Genomic DNA, 22,898 nt, shown 5'->3' on the forward strand with positions numbered 1-22,898 from the left:
ATGCAATTTTTTCCTATATTAGAAAATGTTTTGGGCTTCATAACAGCTAAACATCTGAGAATATTTCTCTAAAATATTTTTTTAGAAGAAAACACCTGGTTTCATGGGGCACCTGACTGGCTCAGTCGGAGGAGTGTGCAGCTCTTCATCTTGGGGTTGAGTTCGAGCCCGACGCCATGTACAGAGATTACTTAAAAAGAAACCCTTTAAAAAAAAGTTTTAAATAAAAAAATAAACAAGTCAACAACAACAACAACAAAAACCGCCTGGTTTCACTTCATACAACAAGCATTTTGAGACCAATGTCCCAGGGGCAACTAGTGAAGAACAGTTTTGATATCCAGGACTTATAATAGCACCAGCAGCCAACATAGCTGAAATAACAAGTAATGAAAATTGCTTTAGCAAAAATATTTTGGACTGAAAGGATGAGTAACTAAAAGTAGAAACTGGTAAGGGACAAAGCACAACATGACCAGGAATCTGATACTGTTGAGCAGAGTGGAAAAAGTGGCAAAAATAAGCTGCTATGCAAACAAAAGAAACAGAGAAAAGAAGCGAACATTAAAGTCTAAATAATTTTTAGAAAAGTAAGAACTGGTCATTAGAAAAAAACTTTCTAAGCAATGGTGAACAGTCCACACAGTAGAGCTGCAGAAGATACTGGACTAAACAGATGGATAAGATCAAGCCAGAGCAGATTAGTAATCATCACTTCAATGGGCCCGAACATGGATATGGCTGACCAAGCACAAGTCTCAGGAAACACAGTAAACAAGTCTATGGAATATGCAGAAAATGAAAATGTTAACCCTCAGACATCTTAAATTCACTTGTTTGACAAACATTTCTTGAGATCTGGTATACGTCTGGCACTATTCTAGGTGCTAAGGATATAGGGGTGACCATGCCAGGTCAAATCCTGCCCTCATGTCACTTACATTCTACTGGGGACACTAAAAGATTTGAAAGAGAACACTGAATAAGGTATTATCATAAAAGCCTAGAGTGAAGCCTTTTAACATAGGAGGATATGTGAAAACTATTTATGGGACATAAGTTAACAAAATAGTAATCCCTCCTGCCCCCACAGAGGAAGCCCTTATAGACCTCTCAAAAAGACCCTAAGAACACTAAATAAATGCATCTAAAATGTATCTACAAATAAAAGTGCAATCTGACTTTTACTTCCAAGAACACCTATAAATACCACTCCCAGACAGGCACAGTAAGTTGCACTTCAAAGTTTTCCAAATGTGACAGCTTTTGGATCAAAACATTTTATTAGTGTAACCATCTTAAAAATAACTAGAAGTACTTTTCTAATAGACCATAAAGTTCTAAACGGAAAAGTATCTGAAGAAAACAAATCTTGAAATTGCCAAAAAATAAATAAATAAATAAAGATTTGGTCTTGGTGGGATTTAAGAATTTCACTGAAGTTTAAGCCCCCTGACTACCCTAGCTGTAACAATGGCCTTAGATTCCCAAAAAATTAGATTTAACGGAGTACAGGTTTTTTTGTTTTAATTTTTTTTTTTAACATCTTTATTTATTTTTGAGTGACAGAAACGGAGCACAAGCAGGAGAGGGGCAGAGAGCAAGAGGGAGACCCAGAATCCGAAGCAGGCTCCAGGCTCTGGGCTGTCAGCAAAGCAGGACACGGGCTCAAACCCATGAACGGTGAGATCATAACCTGAGCTGAAATCGGACGCTTAACCGACTGAGCCACCAAGGCGCCCCAACTATAGGTTTTGATTAGTATATAAAAACATCTCAAGAGGACGTGATACCTAATTTCTTGAAGAAATTACTGGAAAACAGCTCATTTTTAATACTCAGTTAACTATCCATCTCTCATCTCTGTCTAAAAACTGTAAAATCAGGGGCCCCTGGGTGGTTCAGTCGGTTGAGCGTCCGACTTCGGCTCAGGTCGGCTCAGTCGGTTGAGCGTCCGACTTCGGCTCAGGTCATGATCTCACGGTTCGTGAGTTCGAGCCCCGCGTCGGGCTCTGTGCTGACAGGTCCGAGCCTGGAGCCTGCTTCGGATTCTGTGCCTCCCTCTCTCTCTGCCCTCCCCCTGCTCACGCTCTCTTTCTCTCTCTCTCAAAAATAAGTAAACATTAAAAAAAATTTTTTAACTGTAAATTCAAACTATTTTCCTATATTTAAAAAAAATGCAAATTGATGTATGTTTAAACTTCTTAATGTAGAATTCTCAAGAAATAAGGCAGCAGAAGGTGTTTTTAAAACAAGGTACCACATGACAAAGTGTTTCAGAAGATACAAGTTCAGTACCTATTCAATCCTCTCCGACACCTACACACCACAAAAAGTTGATTTAAACCTACCACTTCTTTTAAGTGTTTCTTAACAAGCAATGTTCTCTCTACACACAAGAAACAATAGGAAAGTACTTGTTCCAACAAGAACTACCCTTATAACAATGCATTACACAATGGGATCTCATTTGCTTTACAATGCTAACATTTTTCTGTGCTGTATCTCTGTAGTCAATGAAAGACGTACAGTTGGGGATGTACCTAATATTCTGGGGAACAAATACTGCCATCCCAAAAGTCTGAACATGGTACTTAAGCGTTTTTTGGTTAAAAACCCAAAATTCGTTTTTAACTACAAAATTAAATTGTCTAGCAAGCAAAGGTAAGGCGTAAAATGAACTGATTCGCTTTCGGCCACAAAAAAGCGCACGTGAGCCGGCTTAGGTCTGTACTGTGCATCAGTTAAGTCTGGTGGGAGAAGTTAAACAGCCTGGAAGTCATTTTGGACCAGAGAAAAGCTCCCACAAATCCCTTCATTCGACTATAAAAGGATCTTCAAAGTTACTGCCTACACAAGTGGCTGTCGGTATTGTCTTTCGCTTTACTCTCTGGCACAAGCTCATCTTGAGGTTTCAAACCTCCCCGGCTTTTAGAGGCCTTTGAGACGGCCGAAAGATTTCACAGCCCCATCTATGAACATGATGCGTCGGGAAGCTGGCAGGATATGCCACTGAGTGCCCCAAACGAGGCTGCAAAAACGCTGTCTTCATTCGGTGAGTCCCTGACTTGTAGGAGTTAAAACTCTCACCCCTTATATTGCGATGACGTAATCCTCCACACTGCATTTCTCTTAGACTTAAAGGGGAGGAAAAAACAAACGAACAAAGAAAATTTCACCCTAATAAGAGGAATTAAGCAAGCGGCAGAACGACAGTTTCGAGAGGTGGTTAGGTAACTCCCTGAAAGGGAAGCTTCAGCTGAATAAGCAGGGAGAGTTGGAGAAGCAAACGGAAATGGTGCTAGGAACTCAACCTAAGGCCGGAATAAAGGAACCTGGGGAAACAGCTCCCAGGCCCGCCCCGCCGGACGGGGAGTCGGGCCGCGGGGCTGCGGAGGAAAGGGCGTCGCAGGCACAGCCCGGGGCGGTCCGCTGGCCGCCCCCTCCCCGGCCGCCACTTCCCCGCCGCGCTCGCGATTCCGCTCCCCTCCCCCCGCCCGCCGCAAAATGTCCGCGGCGGCGCCCGGCGAAGCAGGAAGTCCAAGCCCGGGCGCAGGGAGCACACCCGGCCCGAGAGCCCGAGCCACCGGCGGCCGCGAGCTGCTACGCGGTCCCGGCCGGCCGGCCGCCCACCCGCCCTCGGGGCCGGCGGAGCCGGACCGGGGGGGAGGGGAGCCCGGGAGGCCGGGATGGGTGTGACCCCTTCCTTCCGCCGCTGCCCGGTGACAGCCCGGCCCCGCCCGCGCCATCAGGCCGGCACCCCGCGCCCGGGCCGCGCACCTCTCGCGGCCGGGCTCCCCCGCCTGCCCCGCCGCCACCCTCTACCCTCTGCTCCCGGAGAGAACCCGGACCCGCGCTCGCCCGGACGGCGCCGCGCGAGCCGAGCACCCCTTCCCGCGCCCCGCGCTCCCAGGGTTCCCGGGATCCCAGAAGGCGGGGTACCCCCGCGGACGGGGAGAAGCCGGGAGACGCGCGGCGGGGACGGGACAGTGGGGGAGCCGCTCCCGCGGGGAGCCTCGGGCCCCGCACTCACCTCAGCTTCTCCGCCGGGGCGTTGGCAGCACTGCGCGGGGTCTCCTCGGCTGCCGGACAGGGGCACGCGCCTGACGTCAACACGCAGGCGACGCAGGGTTGGGTGCCCGCGGAAGTGGGAGGGACCCGCAGGCGAGCCCTGGCCGCGCGGTTGGAGGCGGGGCCTGCATTCATCGGCCGCCCCGGCTCGGGCAGATCACCGCGCACGCGCGGGCCAGCGCGGCTGGCTGGCTGCTGGTTCCCTGCTAGGCTTTGCCCCTCTTTCTCCGATGGTCGTGTATGTAATGGTACTATAAACAGTCGTTTGCAAAGCGCTGCCACTGACAGTGCTTTTGATCTTTTCAACCTTCTGAAGCAAAGTATTTTTCCTATGTTGCAAAAAAGACGGAGGCAATGGCTCGCCTGAGGGGCAGTGTCTTGCCTGGGTGGTCTCCTGCCCACCTCCCTCCCAGGTCTGCATCAGGTCCTCCATGGCGCGCCCGCGCTTTCCATCTGACTATACCACACTGTCCCTCGTTCCAGCCACATCTGCAGTCTTTTGCCTTCGGGACTTCCTCCCTGACGCAAGGCCTCGAACTCCCTGTTTCCCGTGGTTGCCTCCTCTTCACCAGCCTTTGGTTGGTTGCCTCTCGGCCCTCGAATGTCACTGCCTTCCTGATCACCCCACCTGTTTGTCATCTGTCTTCTCTGCTAGTGTGCAAGCTGCAGGAGAATAGGAACTCTGTGTCTTAGTCTCAGATGTCTCCCAGTGTTAACGGGAAATCGCTTATGTTAATAATAGTTCATTTATCGGTGACCACCACAGCTATTTGGCCAAAAAAGACACCTATTTCCAATACGTGTGATATAATAGTCGTATTTTCTTTTGAGCCTTTCAGTTGCACAAGAATAACTAGATTTTTCGGTGTTTACGATAGGCATGGTGCTAACAGCTTTGCACGTAATAGTAGTTAATGTAATACACACAACTACTCTATGAGTTAGGAACTTACCCCCAGGGGTGCCTCGGTAGCTCAGACGGTTGGGCATCCGACTTCAGCTCAGGTCATGATCTCACAGTTGGGGCTCTGTGCTGACAGCTCAGGGCCTGGAGCTTGCTTCGGATTCTGTGTCTCCTTCTCTATCTGCCCCTCTCCCAGCTCATGCTCACTCTGACTCTCTCAAAAATAAACATTAAAAAAAAGAAGAAGAAGAACCATTACCCCCATTTACTGATGCATGAACTGAGGCTCAGAAGTGTTAAGGGATTTGCCCAAGGTTGCCAAGCTAGGCAGTGGCAGAGCTGGGACTTGGACCCAAGAGACTGGTCCTAATTGATCACTACACTATCATACTACCCAGCAGGTTAGGAGAAATCAGAAGAGATAAGCTTCAGGTGTAGTCCTATCCCTACTGATACAAACTATTACCATTTTGGTGTATATCTTTCCAGATTTATAGAGATGGAGAGAGATGTACACACATTTACTGCACAAAACAGACTGTGCTCTGCCTTTCCCTTTCAAAACTACATTGTGAATATCTTTCCATCTCAAATGAAACACCATTTTCAAAGGCTGTATTCTCCTGTAAGGGCATTGCAATATATATCTAATCAATCTGCTATTGGAATTTAGGTTGTTTGGGGCTACTGTAACTTTTGACTGTTGGTAAATGCATAAGCTTAGTTTCGTAAACTTGAGGAAAACTGGTTGTGTTTTCTCCCTCTGCAAGACTAGTTGGCGGTGACCTTTCCTTCATCCCGTCTCACAATCCCATGAATGTCCCCAGACAATGTCTGCCCTTTCCATGAGCACCAATATCTTGATGGGGTGTCACCCAACTGCTTGGCTTTTCCTGCCTCTATTCTGAGGACAAGAACTCACTTGGCACTTTGTCTTTTGTGTTGTCAGGTTTTTGTGAAAATGACCCTCCCCAACCTTTTCATGGTCCCAAAAGGTGGTAGCATTTCTACTGGACCCCAGTCTATCCCTTCCCTTGCTGCCAGCCTAGACCCCAACCTCTAGAGCCTCCTCCCTACCGCCCCACTGGCTATAGCCGCCCCATACTAACAAGAGGGGCAGCCTGGGGGGCTCTGGTTTCCCTTCCCCTGTGGTTACCAGCCCAGTGTCCATTCCTCCTTCTTCTGGCAACAGCACCGCCATTTCTGCAACAGCCCCTTCCCTGATTCTCAAATCCCTGTGGCTCTAGAGGAGAGGATTCTACCCCTAGTTGTGGGGAGAGACACATGACCTAGGCTTTGCCAATCAGAGAATTTTAGCAGCATTTTCAGGGACAGGCATGTGACCCAATGAGAACCGGTAAGACTCAATTCTGGGACTTTGGTCAGAACTGTCCAGATGATGAATCTCTCTGCTGAGGGTAGGATGTAACCATGGCACTGCTGGCAACCATCTTCCCACTGCAAGGCCAGAAACTGCTTGAGAAGGAGACCACAAAAGAGGGGGAAAACAGAGCAGGGAGATAGACAGTGAAACCAAGTCCCAGTGGCATTGTTTGAGCCCTTGGATCTAGCCTTACTTCAATTTTCAGTCACATTAGCCAGAAATCATCTCCAGTCCCCACCCGCTTCGGGTCCTACAGTGCCTCCATCCGGGTTGGACTCCTGAACCCTTGTACGCCCAGGGGCTCCCGACATTTCTGCAGCACAAGTCCTACACCCACAAAGGTAATATCCAATTTCTAGATGCTTCCTTTTGACAATCTCTGTTTTAATTCATTTTACACAGCACAACCTTCTTGTCTTCCTCGATCTCGGCTCCTTTTAAGTCACCTTCTGGCTCGGGAACCCTGGTGTTTTTTCCTTTGCCTTCAAAATAAGATTCAAAGTTCTTTAGCCAGGCATTCTGTATCCTCTGTGATCTGGCACCGGCTTGCCTTTCCAAAGTTATTTCCCTTGCCCTTCTGTATTAGTCAGGGTTGTCCAGAGGAACAGAACCAACAGAAAAAGCAGGGGGAAGGGGAGAAGGAAAGGGAGACAGAGACTGATCTATATTGGTCTATATCTATCTATCTAAAAAGATTTATTCTAAGGAATTAACTTGCATAATTATGGAAATTGACAGGATGAGTTGATTGTAGGATGAGTCAACAAGCTGAGACTCAAGAGAACTGATGATGTAGGTCCAATCCAAGTCCTAAGTCCTGAGAACAAGAACTGCTGTTTCCATGACAGTTCAACAGCCAGCCAGCTCAAGCCCCAGAAAAGGCCAATGTTTGAATTCAAAGCAGGAAAAATCTCTGTTACTTGAGGGAGGGTCAGCCTTTTTATTCTAGCCAGGCCTTCAACGGATTGGATAAGGCCCACCACATTAGGGAGGGCAATCTACTCAGTCTACGAATTCAAATGTTAATCCTACCCCAAAACACCCTGACAGACAGGTGCACCCAGAATAATGTTCAACCAAGTATCTGGGGCTCCAGGGCCCAGTCACGTTGACATTTAAAATTAACCATCATGCCGTCAATCACACACCTTGTCTGTGTGGGGGCTGAAGCAAGACTGAATTACCTAGTATCATACGTGCAGGTATGATGATTTCTTGCCTCCGTGCTCCCGCTCATGCTGTTCCCCTTGCCTAGAACACCTTTCCCGCTCATCCACCCTACCTATCAAGTCCCACTCTCTTTCCCGCCATGAACTGGACCTTTTGCCCACAGCGACCTTGTGTCCCTTCCCACCTCTGTGCTTCCGCAGATTCAGCAGTTCCCCTCCCCGTCTGCCAAACTCCTATCCTTCTCTCCTTCAAGGATCACCATTGACCTCAGCTCTTACACCTTCCCTGACAACCCCAGGCAACCAATTGTTCCTATTACACTTCGTATTTAAAGCATACTATATGAAAATCAGTTGTATCTGTGCTAACTAAACCATTAAGCCATGAGCAGGCAAGGATCTTAGCTTATTCATTTTTGTATCCTTTTACCTAATTTCCTGGCACACTGCCAGCCCCCCAAAATGTTTGATAAATAATGCATGGACGAGCACACTGCCACTTTCCACAGAGCCTGCTCTCCTTGCTGCAAAACTGACGTCTGCTTCTTCTGAACCCCCGTAGCATTTCCCTGAGGATTTCTTCAGGCCTTCGCCCTGTTCTGTCATGTTATCCGCGCTTTCTCTGCCCTACCGGAAGCTCCGGGGGCGCGCTCGGTTCTGGGTGCACTTCTGCGCCCCTCACGGTGCTCCTCAGGTGCCTTAAACACAATGAGTGAGAGGAGTCTCGAAACTGCATTCTCAGCCAAATGCCGAAGACCGCAAATCCACCACCACCATCTCCCCGGGGCCTGCCAAGATTTACTCAAGAAGACGAGGATCCACATTAAAGAGGTTCTCCTTTGTGGTCTTCGGTCTGAGGATTTACATGAGAAAGTCCTAATTGAAGACTTTCCGTGTGATTCATAGGTGATAAAACTATAAAGAAAAGTAAGGAAGTGATTATTATAAAAATTTGGCTGCTGGCTGCCTCCAAAGGAGGTTGTAATCTGGGAGGGATGGGGGCGGGCAGTGTTGGCAGGGGTCTATTTCATGACCTCGGTGATGATTACATGTGGATGTTTGCTTTATAATTATTCATTGTACTATACATTTGTTTTACATGCTTTTCCTCACGTGTCATATTTCATAAAAAATGAAGGTTGGAAATAAACAAAACAAAAATGAAGTCTCACTATTGTTACCAAGGGGTAGATACCTATCCTTAAGACACAGGCCTACCCTTCCATTTCTGATTTACCGGTTGGTCTTCCCCTCATCTGGCTGGTTATGGCCATGGCTCAGGTCATGTCAGCAGCCCCACTCTGCTGCTAGGATTCCGGACGTGCTCCCGATCCGGCCTGCCACACCTCAAGGGGCCAGGGCTGCTGTATCTGAAGCCATAGTCCATCAGCTTAGGGACCTAGACCCTTCTTGGAGTCAGAGAAAGGAGAGGAACTGACCAAACCTGTTTTCTATTTTCCTTTTCTCTAACTGGCCCAGGCTTGCCCTCTTCATCTCTGTTACACATCTCTGGTGGAGACAATCTGAGTCACTGAAGAAGGGTGCCTGAGATGGGATAGGGGAGAGAAAAGTCTAGAAATGACTGAGCAACTCCATCTGCATTGGTAGGGTTTAGTAAGAACCCAGAGGCCCATGGTACAGTGAAGTCTTAATTTCAAAACGATCGGAGAATCACTCACGTGAACCAATTGGTTCACGTTGGCATGTTGGGACCAATATTCAACAGTCAGTGAATATTTTATGTGCTAGGCACCTCGCATGCAAAGATAACTGATATGCCCCTGCTTAACCTCTTCAATGCTTTCTCCTGGTTCTTGTCCACCTCTCCAATGTCCTCAGAACCATGCACTCACTCACTGGGCTCCAGCGATGCTGACCTCTTTGAAACTTCTCAGACAGAACTGACCTTCCCGTGCCTGCCTTAGAGCCTTTGCACTTGCTGTCCTGAGCTCTCCTGCTCTGCACAAGCCTGCTCCTTTCCACCCTGCACATCTTTGCTCAAATATCACCTCTTTTTTTTAAATTTTTTTTTTCAACGTTTATTTATTTTTGGGACAGAGAGAGACAGAGCATGAACAGGGGAGGGGCAGAGAGAGAGGGAGACACAGAATCGGAAACAGGCTCCAGGCTCTGAGCCATCAGCCCAGAGCCTGACGCGGGGCTCGAACTCACGGACCGCGAGATGGTGACCTGGCTGAAGTCGGACGCTTAACCGACTGTGCCACCCAGGCGCCCCAAATATCACCTCTTTAAGAGGACCTGCTCCCCACGCAGCTTAGAGCAGCACTTCCAACCCATGACAACACCACACTGCTTTATTTCCTTCATAGCCTTGTCACTATCCAAAACAATCTCACCCCTTTAGTATTCTTACTATCATTCTCTCCCCATTAAAAAGTAAGTTCAAGGTCTTCTTTCCACCACTGGACCCTCGGTGCTAGAATGTAGTCTAATTACCTGTTGAAGAAATGCAATGAATGAAGACATAATCTGTACTCAAGGAGTTAAGGTCTCATAGCGGGACAAACAATAATCAAAAGTGCGAGGACAGAGGTATGCACAAGTATCTAGCAGAACAAGAAAAGCAGAATATTCAAAAGAGTTATACTTGGGGCGCCGGGGTGGCTCAGTTGGTTGAGCATCTGACTTTGGCTCAGGTCGTGATCTCATAGCTCGTGAGTTCGAGCTCCATGTTGAGCTCTGTGTTGACAGCTCAGAGCCTGGAGCCTGCTTCAGATTCTGTGTCCCTCTCTCTCTCTGCCCCTCCCTCGCTCATGCTCTCTCTCTCAAGAATAAATAAAAAACCATTAAAAAAATTAAAAAAAAAAGAGTTACATACTTAACAATTACTAAGTACTTCCTATGCTCCAGGCATTGTTCTAAGTATTTAATATGTATTAACTCACTGGAAATTCACAAGAACTCTGGAATATAGAAACTATTATCTTCAACAAAATCAAGGCATGAAGAGGTTAGTAGCACTTGCCTAAAGTTGTACAGCTGGCAGGTGAAAGAGCTGAGGTTCAAACACAGAGCTGATAAGGGAAGGTTTCCCAAGGGAGCAAGGTTTGATCTAAATCTAAAGGGCCAGGGCAGGCCACGCTGGTCTCTGCCAGAAAGAACAGGTATGTGCAGGTACACAGGCATGGAAAAGCAGGATGTCAGGGGGGGTAGATGAGTCTCAAACACATAATGTTGAACACAAGAAGACAGACACAAAACGATATACACTGTAGGATTCCACTTGGTTCAGAAACAGGCAATACTGCTCTATGCCAGTAGAAATCACAATAGCTTACCTTTCGGGGGATTACTGACTAGGAAAGGACCTAGGAAGTCTTCTGCGATGCTAGTTATTCTCTGTATCTTCATCTGCAAGGTGGTTATTGGGGTATGCTCACTTTGTACAAATTCATCCAGTGATACGATTTCCAGGATGCATGTTATATTTAAATTAAAAAAAAATTAAAGGTCACTTCAGCAATAGTTATCGACCTAAAAACCAAACCACTTGTGATTTTTTTTTTAAAGGTGTAGAATTTTTGTGCGTCTTGATGATGAGATTTAATGGCTGCAGATAAGAAAAGCAGGAGGGCACCTGGTTGGCTCAGTCAGTTGAGGATCCAACTTCAGCTCAGGTCATGATCTCACAGCCCATGGGTTCGAGCCCCCTGTCAGGTTCTGTGCTGACAGCTCAGAGCGGTCATACTCCTTTGAATTCTGTGTCATCCTCTCTCTCTGCCCCTCCCCCCCCAAAAATAAGTAAACATTAACAAAAAAAGAAAAATGGAAAAAAAAAAAAAAAGAAGCGCAGAGAGGAGGGGCACCTGGCCGGTTCAGACGGTGGAACGCGTGACTCTTGACCTCAGGGTTGTGAATTCGAGCCCCACTTTTGGTGTAGAGATTATTTGAAAATTACCTTAAAATCATAATTACTTAAAAAAAAAAGCAGAAAAGAGAGATAGAAGGAACGAGAAGCTAAGACCAGGATTTAATGTGTAGACATTAGAAATGGAGGGTTCAAGAGAGGGGCTCAGAAGACAGAACAAGCTCAAAGGGACAGGGGAGAATCACGTACTGAATCTTCCCCCAACCTAGCAGATTCAGCCACAATAGCATGCATTGAATGTTTCTCTGCTTCTGGTGCTGGGAAGGGGTGAGCCTAGCTGGGACTAAGGCAGGAATGAGACAGGTGTGGGAACGGAAGCTCAGAGAGGTCTGAGATCACACACTTCATAAGTGCTGGAGTTATCTTTGCCAGAACCTCCAATTTGTGCTAAGACAGGGCCAACACTTAAGCGCTGGCCCCACTTGAAGGCGGAGTTTTGGCTCAGAGGAAGTGAAAGCAGCCAGCTTTGGTGGTGTTGGTGGCTTCCTGCCCAGGGGACACACCCAGCTTCTAAATCACCATTCTGGACCGTCACGATGTTGCTAGGCACCGGAGGGGCCCCACCAGCTTTCAAGCAGAGCCAGCCAAGGGCAGTTAACTTTGCCTCACTGCAAGGTCAGGTGCAGAACAGAGAGGGAAGCCAGCCACCCGGTGAAGGCTTTCCTTTTTTTGTTTTGATTTGTTTACTTCCATCCCCAGCCCTCCCACCTGCCCCCTCCCATTGTCTCCCATGAATTCTAGTTATCTGTGTTCACTAGAAGGAAGAGCCTTCAACCAGGCGGCAGTCATGTGTCTCCTACAAAAATCAAACTGTTCCTTGAGGATCCATCACGGGCAGGCCCTGGGTTGGAGGCCAAGAACTTAGAGATTCCCTCTTGATGGAGCTCATGATCTGACTGGGGACAGAGTGGACGCTATACCACAGTGATACTTGGAATACAACATGACATAGGGGGTACACAACATACATTTTCTGACTGAACAGGACTAAAGAACTAAAGCCAGGGTGTTAAAGGAGCTCCCAGGAGGGCCTCTGATGTCAGTTCAATCCAGAAATCAAAGAAGGCTTCATGAAGGCGACCATGCCTATCTATGTCACAAAGAATGAGTAGGAGTAGGTTGGCAGATTGGGGGAGGCATGGGGAGAGGCATTCCAGACCAAGGGAAAATGTCCAATAAATGCCTGGCAGTGGGTGGAAAATGCTTAGCAAAATAGTTAAGCCATTGTCAAGTGCATTGAACTAAGCTGCCTGTGGAAACTGACCACACATGATGCTCCTGGAAGGGCCAGTTACACTTGAATGCTCCAGCCACCACCGCCATCACGGTGGACTCCTCATGGCCCCCCACACCTTGCAGAGTTGGCCTCCTCTCCAGCAGCCAGGCCCTGGCACCCACACGCTGCTCAGGGAGTAGCTGCCCAATAGAGGACATACTTTTCCATGGCACCAGCCAGTTGCTAGGAATCTCGAATTACCTTGTGGTCCCAACACTCGTTTTCACCAGCAGTCATCTGGCAGGAACATTTTTCTTTCTTTAAAAAAAAAATTTTTTTTAATGTTTACTTACTTTGAGAGAGAGAGAGAGACAGAGAGAGACAGCACGAGGCAGAGAGAGACGGAGACACAGAATCTGAAGCAGCCTCCAGGCTCTGAGCTGTCAGCAAAGCCTGACACAGGGCTCGAATTCACGAGCGGAGAGATCATGACCTGAGCCAAAGTCCAACACTCAACCCACCGAGCCACCAATAACTAGATGAAATTATTCTTTTGTGGAACTCGGAGTCCAAATAATCCCAGTGGGAAAATTAGGCACAGGAGACAGTTTATACAGCAGACTGGCTGCTCTGCATTTTCCTCCTCCTTCCTCTCACAGAATTAAAGTGTTCAGGGTTCTTTGGAACCTGGCTCTAAATGGACCCAAAGAAATTACAACGTCAGGCACTGGGGGTAGCTGGGTCGTGCCGCTGCACGGAGAACGCGTGGGAATCATCTCGGGGAGTGGCAGCGGAGATAGGGAGTTGCTGTCCTCTCCAATCCCCACAGAGCCCTTGACACACTGGACTTAGTCTGCTCTTTGATATCCGGGCAGCGTGACCTCACGGCAAGGGCGTGGGGCCGGAGCCAGATGAAACGGAGATGAACTGCAGCCTCTCCTCTTACTGGGTTTGTTTGGGACAAAGAATCTCCTCTGTAAATTCACTTCCATGGGAAAAAGCTGGTACCGCAGGGTTGCTGGGAGACAGTGCTGGGCAACTGTGAACTGTATCAGTTCTGGTTTCAGGACATGGAGGTTGAGTCATGGCTCTGTCACTTACCTCTCTCAACCTCTTCTGCTTTGGAGGTTAGACGACATACCTAAATCCCTGACCTTACATTTTTTTTTACTGACAGTGGAAGGCTAGGTTTTAGCCATACAAGGAGCTACTCAGCGGCTGCTAAAATTAGTTTTAAATAAAGCCAATCTCTGTATGTTGATAGCAAAAGACCCCCAAGACTTATTGGGTAAGAAAAATATATATAGCCTAAACGGACATGGTCTGCATTTTGTGTAAATAAAAAAAGGATATGTGTGTTTGTGCACATACGTCTGGTATGTGCTTACATCTGTAGAATTCATATTTTTGGAAGGATACGTAACTGCTAATTTAGGGGAGAGACTTTAAATTTTCCTTTTAGGGGTGCCTGGGTGGCTTAGTCAGCTAAGCATCCAACTCTTGATTTTGGCTCAGGTCACGATCCCAGGGTTGTGGGATCAAGCCCCAGGTCGGGCTCCACACTAGCTGTGGAGCCTGTTTAAGATTCTCTCTCTCGCTCTCTCTTTCCCTCCCTTCCTCCCTCTGCCCCTCCTTCTCATGCTCTCTGGCACACAAAGGTGCTATCCAATCCAATCAAATTTCCTTTTGTCCCTTTCTACACTGTTGGATTTTTCTGTCCACATGCAAATATATCTTTTGCTTGGAAAAATGGGAATTCCCTGGGAAGTGAGATTATGGACCATTTTTGTTTTCATACTTTTTCTGCATCAAATGAAACTAAAAAAATGTTACTCTACCTTGTAAGATAAATTGAAGAAAAGTCAAAGAAGAAACATCTTGCATGCAGGAGATTTTCAAGAGATGCTTGTTAAATTCACACTTGCAGACATGATGTAAAAAGCCCAAGACTAGGGGGACAGATATCCAAGGCTTAGATTCTAGCTCCACCATTTATCGGCCATATTGTGTTACTGGTGAATCTCAGTTCTCTCATCTATAAAGCAGGTGGATTTATACGAATAGGTAAAGTCAGATGACTGTATGGATTAAATGAATCATGAATGCATCTAGTCCAGATCCTGGTACACAGTAAACCATGTTAGTAGAATGGCTGGGGTTGGAGGTGTAATATTAATCTTTGTACCAAAGAACTTAAGATTTGTCAGAGTAGGTGACCTTACCCAAACACATGCAGGGGATCTGAAACCCTGTTTTTTTTAAAGTCGGCTCCACGTCCAACGTGAGACTTGAACTCAAGACCCTGAGATTAAGAGTCACATGCTCCACCAACCAAACCAGCCAGACACCCCAGTATGAAACCAAATTTATACCACTCTTCCTACAGTTTCCTCAATTCAACATTCAGGGTCATCTGTGGCAAATCTGTGATGAACTGTCCTGTTAAACCGGTAGTTCTCAACGAGGGGCAAATTTGCCCCCAGGAACATTTGGCAATGTCTGGAGACGTTTTTTGGTTGTTTCATCAGTGGGGTGCTACTGGCATCTGGTGAGTAGACTAGGGATGCTGCTAAACATCTTATAATAAACAAGACAAGCCCCCACAAGAGAGAACCATCTGGCCTCAAACTGCCAATGTTGAGAAAATCTGTGCTAAGGTCACTCAACTCAGGACACCTCAGGGCCATAAAATCCCTAAGGTGGTAACTTTTTGGTCTCCTGTAAAGTCGGCTGCTTTACTTACACACTGTATTCTAGATCGAAGCAGCTGAGAAATTGGTACTGGCCAGGAAATTCTTAACATCGGGAGTCCCTGATCCCTGCAGACTAATGGAAATACCTTCATGATGCTCCGAACAAACTGAAATATTGCAGATATTCTGACCCCGTCACGGTTACAAATTCCTTTGCCAATCTTAAATTTTACTTAGACGTAGGAAAGCTTAACCTAAGGGGCACCCAGCTGGCTCAGTCAGCAGAGCATGCGACTCTTGATCTCAGGGTTGTGAGTTCGAGCCCTACATTGGGTGTAGAGATTACTTTAAAATAGAAGTTTTAAAAAGAGAGAAAAGCTTAGTCAATAAAAGGCACAGCTCACTATTCTGTATGTTCTCTACTCCCCAAGCATTTCCAGGCTTTTTTGCTCAAGGTGGGATTCCATCCAGTGATCTGCTTAAGTTCAGTTGCAATCTCACTTCCCTAACTTGGCTATTTCCTCCTTCTCTGCTGTTAGCGTATTTTTAAAATAGGAAACGTGTTTTCTTAGTGCTATCTCAAAACCAGATACCAAAAAGGGAAGACTAGTTTTACTTAAGCGATCCTACCAATATAGCTCTTCCTCTCCCCTCAAAAATTATACATTTCCTTAATTCTGGGTTTTATAGTTGTATCCTAGCTTCTAGACCAGTCCCATGGGCTCAGCAAGTTGTTAAAACACCAGCAGAATAAACAGGATTTCCAGCTTGGAGCTAACGGGTCCCTCGACCAAAGATTAGTTTCTGAATTGGCACCAAGTTGGTTCCGGGAGCAGATGTACAAATCCAAGAGCCAGGCCACAGATCCAGAAACGTTCCTCAAGACTGGGTCACGCTCAGGAAAAGCAACTGCCCTTTAATGTCTGCCTGTCCCAACCACAGCGACTGCTCTCTCAGCGGTCAGCTGGGGCCCAGGTCTCCACACACACAAAGCCAGGATGCCCTGTTTCAGGAAGAGCAGAAGAGAACAGTCAAACGGCTGTAGAGTGAGTTCTGAGGGGAGACAAACTATAGAACAGTGATGGAAATGGATCAAGAACAAATCAAACAGATCCGTGTAAGAGTTACCTCTTAGGACCTTGTTTTATCCATTTTTTTTTTAAGTTTATTTATTTTTGAGAGAGAACATGAACAGGGGAGGGGCAGAGAGAGAGGGAGACACAGAACCCGAAGCAGGCTCCAGGCTTTGAGCTGTCAGCACAGAGCCTGACGTGGGGCTCGAACCCACAGACCGTGAGATCATGACCTGAGCCGAAGTCGGACGCTCAACGGACTGAGCCACCCAGGCGCCCCGATCCCTCAGTTTTAATTTAAATTCTGACTGGGGATGCCTCGGTTCGGTAAGCGTCTTGACTCTTGATTTCAGCTCAGGTCATGATCTTGGGATTCTCTTTCTCCCGCTCTCTGCTCCCCACCCCCACTTGTGAACTCTCGGGCTCTCTCTCAAAATAAATAAACTTAAAAAAAATTCTGGGGTGCCTGGAGTCCCACAGCGGGTAAGCACAAGCCCCGCTTTCTCTCTCTCCCCTTCCCTCTCTCTTTGTGCCCCTGGCTCACTCTCTCTCTTAAGAAGAAAAAAAAAAAAAAAGAATTAAAAAAAAAAAATCTGAATAACACAAAGGCATGGGCTGTTCCTATCTTCTGTCTAGCTCACATCTACTCCTGATAATTGTCTCACCTTTCTCAAATGCTGAGTAAGAGCTAAACTGGTAAATCACCACAGGACACTGTGATTAAGGACCAAACTTTAATATTTCAAGGGCGTCTCAAACGAGTTTACTGGATGGGGTTACAGAAGCTTCCATTCATGCCACCACAGCAAGAATCAAGAATTCTGAAAGTTGAAGCGATTAGCTCTTTGGATACATAACAATATATTAAAGCATGTCAGAAAGTGCAAAAAAGGAGGCATTCGGCAGAGCAAAAACAAGCAACAGGCTGATTGTCCTAATAGGAGGGTAGAGAAGCTCTTTCCGGAGCTCAGTCCCCGGAATTAGAGCTGCCTCAGCCAGAGGGAGGTCCAGACATGGGTTTTGACGGATTATTACAACTAGTCAAAGCCAAGCTCAAAAAAACCGAGGCTCACATTTCCCCATGACCGCGACCGGCTCTTGCAACAACAACGAGCACCTCCGGTGACTTCTCACGCGCAGGCTGAGCAAGGACCCGGCGGCAGGACTCAGCCGGTGATTCTGACCCCGGGCTGACATCTCTGGGCCCGAGCTCGGAGCTCCTCGGGCAGGACAGCCTGGAACTGCTCCTGCACCAGCATCTCCACAATCTGCTCCTTTGTGTGAATATCGGGTCTCAGCCACTGTCCGGCAAGCTCCTGCAGATGTCGGAGGACCTCCCTGGGCCCGGCTGCATCCTCATAGCGGAATTTCCTGAACCTCTGCCTGGAGGCTGCAGCGTTGGGACGATTCCTTCGTGGCATGGTCTCAAGGTCTTCGACAGAGTCTTCATCGAGGCTCTCTGGTGGAAGCCCGGAAGGCTCTCGCGGAACCTGGACCTGGGGAGCCGATATGAGGACAACTTCTGACTCCTCGGCCACCATCTCATTTGATGGTGGCCTTATTTTATCATTCTGGACTTCTCTATTTCTTTGTGTCTCTAAGTACCCTTCAGTCTCCATTCTGGGACTCTGGAAAAGGATGTCTCCGACTCCTAAACACAGAGAAAAGACAGGCTCAGCGAAACAGACCCCAGAGACTGTTAAAACCACCTTGATCTCACGGATCTGGTCCAGATCCAGGTTCCATCCGCTTTCCAATCTTAACAGGGTTTCTTTTTTTTTTCAACGTTTATTTATTTTTGGGACAGAGAGAGACAGAGCATGAACGGGGGAGGCGCAGAGAGAGAGGGAGACACAGAATCGGAAGCAGGCTCCAGGCTCTGAGCCATCAGCCCAGAGCCCGACGCAGGGCTCGAACTCACGGACCGTGAGATCGTGACCTGGCTGAAGTCGGACGCTTAACCGACTGCGCCACCCAGGCGCCCCTAACAGGGTTTCTTAATAAAGGTCCTAGAAATTCTGTTTTTGTTTCTTCTGGATCAACTGACACAACGGAGAAAAATGTGTCAGTGGTTTACCAAAATGAAGACTGTAGATTCTCAGAGCACAAAGGATGGAGAGCACTGGCCTCGCTAGCTAGAGAACCTTCTAGACAATCTTTCATCCATTTTCCCCGCATTACAAAGTATTTTACGTTATGTTAAAACAGAGAACTATGTATGCATATGTTTTATAGGGGGGAAAAATGTTTAAAACCAGGGGTGTTTGCGTCCTCCAATGTCTTTTATGGAGTTATGTTATGACCAAAAGCAAGTTATGAGAAAGGACTAAAATGTAAGAGATAAAAGTCTGTTCATGTACATCTACCCTTCATTTACATCTACTCTGCGGTCTTTTCTACCCCACCTCCCCATCTCTTTCATGATCAAAGAGTAACAAGGTTTAAAAGCACTTTGGGAGCTACCATCAGGGTGTAGCCTAAGCCCCCTCTTCACAAAAAAAGAAAGAAAAGACTAGAAAAGAAAAGCCTCCACGTTAAGATTAAGATCTTAAGTTCCTCTACTCAGTGTACAGGAAACTGACCTAGTCAGAATCCTGGTAGTGCAGACTTCCAACTCTTGGGATGCTTGTCAGCTCTAGGATTAGCAAACCAGATGTAGTGGGGAAGGGGGGAGAGGCGCACCAAGTACCTGTAAAATGCCAGAAAAAAAAAGGCTTTGCTTCATTTGGGTTAGGGCCCCAGTCCAAGAGAAGGGTTATTTACAGGAAAACCACAATCTATGTTATCTAAAGAGAGAGAGAGAGAGAGAGAGACTTCAAGTGACAGTACAGAAATGACCAAATTAATTTCTGTATCAGGGTATGTCCAATCAAAGAGTGTAACTCCTAGAATAGTGGTCAGTTTTCAAAGACCGTCTCTTTTTTCATGAACAAACTCCTTCCCCCAAGAACGAATCCCTCCTTAGTCCACGTGGCAGAAGTGTCCATGTTTAAAATCCCTCCCTCAGTCTCTCAAACCAGTTTCCTGGGTAACAACTGACAGAGGCCAACAATCACCAACACTGACCAGCTGCTTCGCATTAACTAGTTCTCAGCGCCTAGTCACCTCTTCTCTAAACGTTCCATGACCCATTTTCTAGGAGCCTTGTACCGATTCTAGAAGTTTGGATACTCCTGGAGTACACCTGTTCTTCCCATATTATCTGGGTTTTTGTTCAATCAACAGAGTGTACTCTCCCCAAAAGGAAGTTGTTACTAACCTAGGGTGAATGAGGATCAAAGCAAAATATCCCCATAACTCAGGGGTGCCTTGGATAAAAAGGAAATATTTAGTCAAAGAAAGGTTGGATGGAATGCGAGAAAGCAAAATCCTGGGAACAACCTAACTGACCATGAACAGGGAAACAATTAAAGTATCGTCAACCATTCAGCAGAAAATACAGTGCAGCCTTATAAAGAATGAAGTCAGCCTGTGAGTGCTGATACATCCACACGTCCACGACACGTCACCCAAGATGCAGATCACTACGTGTAATATGACCCCACCTGAGGAAATTAAAATACATACACATAAGCATACATGGCCTGATCTATCCACAAACACCTTCAATTATATTTACTTCTCAGGGGCAGGGACAGAAGACAGAAACATTTTTCATTCCATAGCTTTCTATACTGCGTTCTTTTTAACTACAACCACGTCTTACTTTCATAACGACTCAAGAGGAAGCAAACATTCCCCTCCTGCCCAAAACCTTTCTGAGTAAAAAACCCCTAACCCACTTAGGAAAACACCCTTTTACTAATTCTTCTAGCTCTTAGCACCAGAGGTGTTTACAACCCCGACTTCTAAGAATAGTCTCAATTGTCAGGCCAGTTCTCAAGGCTGGCTCCGAAACATGGACCAAGTCTGCGCCTCACCCCGCTTATAAATCCTATCAGTTTTAGAAACCCAATGACCAGACACAATGCTTACCCTCACCAGTTAATAATTCCTATTTACTGAGCACTTACTTCCTAGCTGACACTGTGCTGAGCATTTCACGTTCTCTTCTACGTGATCCTCTTAGCCACTCTCAACTCTCCACACGACTCTCTACTGCCCCGGCCGTCTCTGTTAGCAACAGCAGCAGCCGATGTTATTTGTTGAATTTTACAGGCCAAACGCTCTGCGGAAGCTGTCCCTCATCCAAGCAATCCTCCCGATAACCCAGGATGACATTTTCATTCGCAAGTAAACAAACTGAGGCTCGACAAGAAGGGATTTGCCCAAGATCACAAGGCCAGGAGGTGGCGGGGCTACTCAACCGCGTAGAAAATTCCCGGCTTCTAGGCGGGGAGCTGCGTCGGGCTCCTCCCACCATATGGGCGCGGCTCAGGGGGCCTAGGTGGGGCCGGAAAAGCGCTTCTGGGGCTCCAAACCAGGACCTCCTCCTCCTCCCGGACTGCAGCGAGACCCTGAGCCACGCCAGCCCGGACAGCCCGCAGACCCGCAAAGCAGGGCTTCCCCGCTCCGAAAGCGGCCGCCGCCGCCGCCGCGGCCCCCGGCTCCCCACAGATCGTGCGCCGGGGAAGGAGTGACGGGCGGGAGGGAAGAAGGGAGGGAGCGTTCACCTGCGCAGGTGCCACCTCGGAGGGCAGGGGGCAACGGGGGCGGGGGCGCCTGGCGACCAGACTCGAAGCCCGAAACCGACTCCGAGGAAAGGAAACCAACTACCCACCGCAGAGCTTTGTAGCCCGCCGCCGGAACCGGAAGTGGCGGCCCGCCGGAAGTTAGAAGTGAAGGGGGGGATAGGGTAGAGGGGGTCTCTCTAGGGCCCGGTGGTGCTTCGTAGCTCCATGGTTTTAACCCGTGGTGGGCTTTGGGCCTTCTTCAATCCTCAGGCCTTCCTACCGCGTGGAGCTGTGGGTACTGCCTAGGCAGCCTCTCGGCTTCTGGGAAGTTCTCTGCTTCTCTGAGCCCCAGTTTGCCCAGCTGCAAAATGAAAAGAAGTTGAAACGGGAATTGAGACACTCCAGGAGCCGGCCCGCAGCTGACTCAGCGCCCCACCCTGAGGTTACACCCTTGACTCTTTGCACCACCCAGAGGAAAGAAACCAACATAGAGGGCTGGGTGGCTGCCGTTTGGAAACCGCGATCCTGTGTGGCGCCCCGTGCAATCACTCCACGTGAGGCGGTGGGCACAGTCTAATAAGTACCCCTGTGTCCGTGGACCCAGACAGAAGTGGGCATGTGCCACGTGGGTTTGTCCTTCTGTCCAGGGGAAGATCCTGTGTATAGAAAGCTCGGTCTCAGCCCTGTGTCCCTCTTCCCCCCCAAGACTTTCCAATTGCTGACGGTTAAGAATTGAGGTTTTGAAGTCACACTTAGCTGGTTTGAGTCTGGGTTTAGCCTGGAGTTGAGTCGGGGGCAGACATGTTAAAATAGCACAGCATGTAAGAGGAAGTGCAAAGATGCTAAGGCAGCCCTTCCACGTCGGTCTTAACCCTGAAGGGGAAGGGACTTGGCCAAGGACAAGGCACTCAGGTGGCCCAGCCGGCTCTCCTCCCATTTGCCCTATCCAAATGGGACATGCTAGGGAATTAAGAGGGGCACTCCAAAGACCCCTCCCGGGTTATCACCACCTCCCAACCCTCTCCACCCCTCTCCCTAACCTCTCACACCCCCCACCTCACCCCACTCCCAACCAATGTCGCTGGGGAAGAGAAGATGTGCCTTTTGTCTACACTGCCACTGCTGGTTAGTAGCCCCCTAGATTGCCAGGTTCTCCAGCTGGTGGTTGGATAACCAGGCTCCTTGCTACGGCCCCACCCCTACCTCCACCACTGTGGACCCTTCCCCCACTCACCCCTACAGGGTAGTTTCCACGTTTCACTCCCTCTCAGCCTTGGTTTCCCCATCTATAAAATGAGAGGGTTGAACTACATTAAAGACTTCCAGTTGTACACCCCACCCCATCCCATTCTTAGGTTCCCGGGGAATGCTTCACGAAACTGCTGGGGTGCAGTGGGGGTAGGGGATGGTTTAAATCCCAGAGCAGCTCCAATTTTAAAGGTTTATAAATTTATATGAAAAGTTTGTATGTTGTGGCTCCGTGTAAGATTCTTGTATCACTCAGGATAAAATGTAAACTTTGCACTTTGCCCCACATTCCTCATCTTTCCCCATCCTCCTGTTCACTCACTGCTCCAGGCACAGTGGCCTTGTAATTATTTTGCAAACCCAGGAAGTTCATCGTCACCTCTTTGGTGACTCTGCTTGTGGGGCTCTTTCCTGACATCTGTTCATCAAGGATCCAGTTCAAATGTTGCCTCTCTAGAGCAGCCTTTGCTGTCCCCCCTCTTCTAAAGGCACCCATGCAATCCCTTTATGGCCTGTCAATCTGTATTGTTATTATGTGTTTATTTTCTATTTTGCCCACTAGGCAGTGGCCACAAGGCCAAAGACCTTGACTGTCCTGTCCCCATGTCTCCAGCACCTGAAGCTGAGCATAGGCTGGG

At 47.8% G+C, this 22,898-nt stretch overlaps 2 protein-coding genes across 8 annotated transcripts in view; both read right to left on the reverse strand.

Moving 5' to 3' along the window:
- The window catches only part of CDC42 (cell division cycle 42), a 53,184-nt gene extending 49,097 nt beyond the window's left edge, over window positions 1-4,087 (reverse strand). The window contains exon 1 of the mRNA XM_047082638.1: window positions 4,034-4,087. The gene's annotated coding sequence lies outside the window, so the exon portion shown is untranslated. The remainder of the gene's footprint in view (window positions 1-4,033) is intronic.
- Window positions 4,088-17,119: 13,032 nt separating this feature from the next.
- LOC124515950 (SCAN domain-containing protein 1-like) lies at window positions 17,120-21,336 on the reverse strand. Of its 7 annotated transcripts, none has more exons than XM_047085036.1 (3): window positions 21,120-21,336; window positions 18,982-19,088; window positions 17,120-18,050 (listed from the first exon to the last, which is right to left on the reverse strand). In XM_047085036.1, the coding sequence occupies exon 3, from the start codon at window positions 18,016-18,018 to the stop codon at window positions 17,566-17,568; it is 453 nt and encodes a 150-aa protein (XP_046940992.1). In that variant the 5' UTR covers window positions 18,019-18,050; window positions 18,982-19,088; window positions 21,120-21,336; the 3' UTR covers window positions 17,120-17,565. The 7 variants fall into 7 exon arrangements, with proteins under 7 accessions (XP_046940992.1, XP_046940991.1, XP_046940990.1 ...); XM_047085035.1 differs by lacking the exon at window positions 21,120-21,336 and adding an exon at window positions 21,013-21,109; XM_047085034.1 differs by lacking the exon at window positions 21,120-21,336 and adding an exon at window positions 20,413-20,776.
- Between the last annotated feature and the right edge of the window lie 1,562 nt (window positions 21,337-22,898).

The sequence above is a fragment of the Lynx rufus genome, unplaced genomic scaffold, assembly GCF_022079265.1.
Source record: "Lynx rufus isolate CCGP_SWC_20201006 ecotype Redwood Valley unplaced genomic scaffold, mLynRuf1.p SCAF_2, whole genome shotgun sequence".
NCBI classification, from domain to species: domain Eukaryota; kingdom Metazoa; phylum Chordata; class Mammalia; order Carnivora; family Felidae; genus Lynx; species Lynx rufus.

Bases quoted from the DNA above. Each gene is read 5' to 3' on its own strand.
- LOC124515950 (XM_047085033.1), bottom strand. From the start codon at position 18,018: ATGGAGACTGAAGGGTACTTAGAGACACAAAGAAATAGAGAAGTCCAG.